We start from the raw sequence: 6084 nt of genomic DNA on the forward strand, positions 1-6084 counted from the left end.
GAGGCAGGAGACTCGCTTGAGCCCAGGAGTTGGAGGTTGCTGTGAGTTGTGATGTCATGGCACTCTACCCAGGGGGACAGCTTGAGGCTCTGTCTCAAAAACAAAAAAACAACGACAAAAAAGAAGAATTTTGATTTTGTAGTTGGATTAATGTTATTATACTTGATTGACAGTGATGGGGCTTGGAGTCATGTTGCACTGGAATCATGGTAGTGGTGGGTTGCATGATTGGGATTTGGTGTTGATCTGCCTATGGTTGGGCTGGTAGGGCTATCGGGAGTTCAGTGGAGGTGTGGTCAGGGAGTATGGTGTTTAAAGTCATAAGTATGGGTCAACTTGAAGCCTGAGTTATGGTGGAGATAAGGGAAGTATTGTTGGAATGATGGAGTTCGGAGTTGGAATTTTTTGTATTGGCTGTATGGTTCCAATTGCAGTTGAGTTTAGGGGGTACAGTGGGGTGTGGGGTCACGGTATTAGGGTGGTGTGCACTGAGTAATGGATTCCTAGTCATAGGAGTTGAAGCCACCATTGAGGTGGAAGGTGAAATGGCTGGAGTGGGGATAGATAAGAATTCTGGTGGATTCTCTTGGAGGTAATTATGCTGACCATCTTCCTTTTCTCAGGAGGGCCTGGTGTGCAATGGAGGTAGTATATGTAACCTTTTGCTTGTATGGGTTGCTCTAAGGGACATTACTTTCTGATACATGTTCATGTGTTAGACCTTATGCTGTATAAAATATATTAGATTTAAAAAAAAGAATTTTGGTGGATTCATTTGGAGGTTGTGGAGGTTGTCAATTGGACAACCTGGATTGGTGTTGGATGTTTAGTGGAAGTGGACTTAAGGTGGAAAGTTGGTGTTGGCTCGGCACCTGTGGCTCAAGCGGCTAAGGTGCCAGCCATGTACACCTGAGCTGGCCGGTTCGAATCCAGCCCAGGCCCACCAAACAACAATGACAGCTGCAACCAAAACATAGCCGGGTACTGTGGAGGGTGCCTGTAGTCCCAGCTACTTGGGAGGTGGAGGCAGGAGACTTGCTTGAGCCCAGGAGTTGGGAGGTTGCTGTGAGCTGTGATGCCATGGCACTCTACCCGGGGCGACAGCTTGAGGCTCTGTCTCAAAACAAATAAATAAATAATAAAGAAAGAAAGTTGGTGTTAGGGCAGGAATTAGGCTCAGGAGAGCTTGTGGGGTTGTTTGACTGGAACTTTCCTTTAGTTTGACTGAAGTCGGGAGTGGAGTGCATTGGGCAGGTGTTGGGAGTTGTGGTTGAAGCTCTGCTTGTAACTGGGAATTCCTGGTGGAGCACAGGGATGGATGCAAACTCTTTTCCGCCTTAATCCTCCTCTCTACCTGCCCTTCCCAAGAGCATAGCAAACACCACACACCCAGTTCACACATCTTTATTGGCCTGGATGTGGGGTCACCAAACAGGCTGCCCCTGTCCTGCACTAGCACAGCTGTGGAGATCTTCACTCTCGTTCCTGAGGGAGACCAGCTCCCTGCTGGAAGGGGTCAGAAGTCAGAGGATGTCATGGTTGCCTTGGATCCCCAAGTCTGACTGGAGAGAGATCCATACTTGTGCCTCAAGTCCTTCTCCCCTGTCCTTCTGAACCTGCGCTTGAGATGTTGTCCCGTCTGGAACAGAGAGGCCACATCCAACAGTGCGTCCTCGATGTGCTGCCCCAGCCTGTGGGAGTCCTAGGAGGAAAAACGCATCAGGTCTAGACGAAGGTGGGAGAGGGGATCCTGGGGGTTGGAGAAACAAGAAGGCTGGGGACCTGGACCCTGGAGTCTGAGGGGACCGAGGTCTGAGGTAGGAGGGGCTGGGGGTACTCCAGTTTGTCTCACCGTTTTTGTGCTTGATTTTTTGCTGGAGATGTGGAAAGTGATCATATCATTCCCCATGAAGATATAAGAAACACCATAACCATGGTCATCAGCCTACAGCGGAAGACAGAGAAAGGAACAAAATAGTCCCTGGTCCTTCCTCCCCCACTACGCAGCGGTGCAGGCCCCAAGCCCTTCTTTCCTCTGGGCCCAGCTCCACTCACAGGCCCAAATCCACCACCCGAAGAAACATAATCCGGGTAATTGTGGACGTCAAACAGGTGCATTTGCTGAACAGGGATTTGGCTGGTGGACAGCTGCCACTGCTCTGAGTAAACCTGTAGATGGGAGACCGTCACATGTGCAGGAAACAGACATCAGGTCTACGCTCCCACGCCTGGCTTTCTCACTGCCCCTGTCAGTGTCCCCTAATCCTGGCCCCGCCTCGCTCCTCCTGACCACGCCCCACAGGCCAGCCCCCTCTGCCCGCTTCCCCTCTTTCCGTCTGCCTTTCTTGCCCCTGCTGCCTCCCAGACTTCTCTTCTGTCCATGCCTCCTTTCCCGGCGCCCTTGCCCTGAAGGCTCTCCCTTCTTCGGTGGTTCCCCACTTCCCTTTCTAACCCTTTCTCTGTGCTCCAACCTGGGCCAGGAAGGGCGACTGCAGGTGAAGGAATCTGGACACTATGTAGAGAGCGAAGAGGTGGCGGTCGGCTCCCTGACCGCTCATCGCTGCCTTTAGCAGGGCCTGATGCTTGTCCACCGCCTCGCGGAACAGGGTGAGGCACTGCGGGTCCTGGGGTCCCCCGGGAAGCCACAGATCATGGAAAGACAGCAAATGGGCTTACTGCTATACTTGTGGCACACCAGGCCTCAACCCAGCTTGCTAAATCCTTGCAAGGCAGAGATAGCAAGCCCAATTTACAGAGGGGAAACAAGAGGATCCGAGAGGGTAAATCACTAGCCTAGAACCAGGTGGGTCCCTAGATCTTTCTGATTTCACAGCCAAATACCTTGCACTGAACTACAATAGGTGGGAGCAGAAGGAACAGAGGTTCCTGAGGTTATGGGGAATGGTGCCAAGTGGAAGTCACAGGTCACACAGAGATTAAATAAGCAGAGGCCCATTGTGGAAGTAGGGCCCCTCTTGGGCGCTCCCAGTCCCCTGTATGACCACCACTGAGGCACACACCACACTCTGCTGGGTGCACTGTCTCCCCATCAGTAAGCTCCTGGAGGTCAGATAGCAGGGCTACTCATCCCTTGTCCCTAGTGCCATCACAGAGCCTGGTCTCAGTAGATGTTCATAGATCTTGCAAGCCAATGAATAATACACGGAAATGGCCCATGCTGCTGCCAGCGAGGCCTGCACCCACCGTCTTCTCTTTGTCCTCCATGGCTCTCACGAAGCTGCAGGCTTCCCTTGTGCAAGACCTCACTGTCTCTGTCCGGCCTTCCAGGAACAGGCGAGTCATGGCCGACTCGTAAGTCAAGCAGAATTGACCCCTGTCCTGGAGGACAAGGAGCAGAGATGTCTGTCAACTGGGCTCAGGACCAACAATGGCAATGACCTAGAGTAACCAGGAAGAGGGCAGGTCTTGAGGGCACAGGTGGACTGAGATCCCGAGGGGGTGAGATGGGGAACTCAACTGACCCGGAAATGGGCCAGCTGTAGGGTTATCTGGATGAAGCTGTCTGAAGAGAGGTGGCAGCGTCTGATGAAGCTCTTGCCGAAGTGGGAGAAGGGGAGGACATGGCAGTCGATGTTTTCTGACAAGGCCTTGGCTCCCCTCAGGGCTAGAGAGATAGATGGGTGGATCTGCCAGAGGGGGAGGGAGGGAGGGAGGAGGTAGGGGTTATGGATGGGGGTAGGGTTGGAGCTGAGCATCAGGCTGGGGGGCTGGATATGAAGGGGAGGAATGTGGAAATGGGGACAAAGAAGGGAATCAAATGGGACTGGATTTAGGAATGAGGACAGAAGTAGGATTGAGAGCAGTTTGGGATTGGAAATGGAAATGGAGCAGGGAATGGGGTGGGGTGTGGGGACTGATGTGAGGCTGGCAATGGGTCATGATTGGAGACAGTACAGGGCTTGGGCTTGGAAGCAGGGTTAGGGATAAGGTTGATTTTGAGGTAGAGATTGGGGATGAGTTTAGAATCAAGGCCAGAAATTTCAGGACTTGAAGAAAAGGCCCAGAAACCTAGCCTTACCTGGTCTGGAAGGTCCCACTGGAGCCGCCGGGGCCAGGGGAGCATGGGGTCAGGATGTCCCTTGCAGTGACCATCTGCTGAGTAGCCCAGCTGGAAGCATTCTGTGGCCAGGGTGAACTGCATCCAAATGGAGGCAGTCAGAGTCCCTTCCTCCTCTGTACCAAGGGCACCTAGCCAGGGACCTCATTTCATCAATCCCTTTGGGGGTGGGGGCAGTCCCTTCCCTGGTTAATAGACATCTCTGATGTTTACAGATGGGTCTCATTGTCCATAACCATCAAGAATGAGACTAACAGTAACTGGTCTTTACTGATCTGTACTTCTGACCAGTAGATGACCAGTGGCCACCCCTCCCTTCCCAAGAATCACCCTATCCCACCCTATGTCCCTGGGACTGGAGAAATGGAGAATAGTTTGGGACTCCCAGGGTAGCATTTATTCTAACTGAGTGGTGCCCCATATCCTGCTGGCTATGGAATATTCTAAACCAGCCCTAATCACCCACCTACCCCTGACCAACCCTCTTTTTTAGATATAATTCTCACAGTGACCTTAGGAAGAAGGGATGAATACACTCACTGTGAGGTTAGAAATATAATGGGAGAGGCTCGGCACCCGTAGCACAGCGGTTACGGTGCCAGCCACATAGACCCAGGGTGGTGGGTTTGAACCCAGCCTGGGCCTGCCAAGCAACAATGACAACTGCAAAAAAAAAAAAAAAAAAAAAAAAAAAAAAGGCTTGGTGCCTGTGGCTCAAGTGGCTAAGGCGCCAGCCACATACACCTAAGGTGGGGGGTTCGAATCCATCCTGGACCCGCCAAACAACAATGATGGCTGCAACCAAAAAATAGCCAGGCGTTGTGGCAGGCACCTGTGGTCCTAGTTACTTGGGAGGCTGAGGCAAGAGAATCGCTTGGGCCCAAGAGTTTGAGGTTGCTGTGAGCTGTGGTGCCACGGCATTCTACCAGGGGTGACATGAGATTCCGTCTCAAAAACGAAAGAAAACAAAAAAAATGCTCAGTGGCCTGTAGCTCAAGCGGCTAAGGTGCCAGCCACATACACCTGAGCTGGCGGGTTCGAATCCAGCCCAGGGCCACCAAACAACAATGACAACTACAACCAAAAAAAAGCCAGGCATTGTGGTGGGCATCTGTAGTCCTAGCTACTTGGGAGGCTGAGGCAAGAGAATCGCTTAAGCCCAGATGAAGGTTGCTGTGAGCTGTGATGCCACAGCACTCTACTCAGGGCGACAGCTTAAGGCTCTGTCTCAAAAAAAAAAAGGAAAAAAGAAATTTATTGGGAGAATACCTCCCTTTATCTAATTCTACATTACATCTCTTCCTCGGCATGAGGCAATATGCAAAGATAGTAGGACAGCATGAAGTGATGTGAAGGGTCTCAAGTGAAACTGAGTTAGCGGTTTCATTTGCAAATAGAATTAAAAGAGAAAAATTCCCATTTTACAAACAAGAAACAGACACAGAAGGGCCAAAGGTTGGCCAGTTGCAATAGCTGGCTCGCTCCTATAATCCTAGCACTGTGGGAGGCTGAGTAGAAAGAATGCTTGAGCTCAGGAGTTCAAAAGTAGCCCAAGCAAGAGTGAGACCCCATCTCTCCTAAAAATAGAAAGGTGAGAGGCTGCCTTGTAGTCCCAGCTACTCAGGAAACTGAGGCAGGAGGATCACTTGAGCAAAAAGGAATTTGAGGTTGCTGGGAGCTATGACTCCATAGCACTCCACCCAGGGCAACAGAGTGAGACTCTGTCTCAAATAAATATAAAATGAAAAATAGAATGGCAGCGCCTGTGGCTCAGTGGGTAAGGCGCTGGCCCCATCTACTGAGGGTGGTGAGTTCAAACCCAGCCCCTGCCAAACTGCAACAAAAAAATAGCTGAGCATTGTGATGGGCCCCTGTAGTCCCAGCTACTCAGGATGCTGAGGCAAGAGAATCACTGAAGCCCAAGAGCTGGAGGTTGCTGTGAGCTGTGACGGCACAGCACTCTACTGAGGGCAACAAAGTGAGACTCTGTCTCCAAAAAAAAAAAA

General features: G+C 51.4%; 1 protein-coding gene and 1 pseudogene across 2 annotated transcripts in view; one reads left to right on the forward strand and one right to left on the reverse strand.

Moving 5' to 3' along the window:
* Positions 1-586: 586 nt before the first annotated feature.
* Positions 587-702, forward strand: LOC111722074 (annotated as a pseudogene).
* Positions 703-1388: 686 nt separating this feature from the next.
* CPT1C (carnitine palmitoyltransferase 1C) overlaps positions 1389-6084 on the reverse strand; it is a 19087-nt gene continuing 14391 nt past the window's right edge. For both annotated transcript variants that reach the window (XM_003801476.1, XM_012812542.2), the window contains 7 exons: positions 4040-4156; positions 3483-3647; positions 3205-3339; positions 2472-2624; positions 2056-2169; positions 1853-1945; positions 1389-1702 (listed from right to left, as the gene is read on the reverse strand). In XM_003801476.1, coding sequence (XP_003801524.1) covers positions 1517-1702; positions 1853-1945; positions 2056-2169; positions 2472-2624; positions 3205-3339; positions 3483-3647; positions 4040-4156 — 963 coding nt within the window. In that variant the 3' untranslated portion in view covers positions 1389-1516. The remainder of the gene's footprint in view (positions 1703-1852; positions 1946-2055; positions 2170-2471; positions 2625-3204; positions 3340-3482; positions 3648-4039; positions 4157-6084) is intronic.

The sequence above is a fragment of the Otolemur garnettii genome, unplaced genomic scaffold (genome assembly GCF_000181295.1).
Source record: "Otolemur garnettii isolate 467f Iridium unplaced genomic scaffold, OtoGar3 scaffold00211, whole genome shotgun sequence".
Lineage (NCBI taxonomy): Eukaryota > Metazoa > Chordata > Mammalia > Primates > Galagidae > Otolemur > Otolemur garnettii.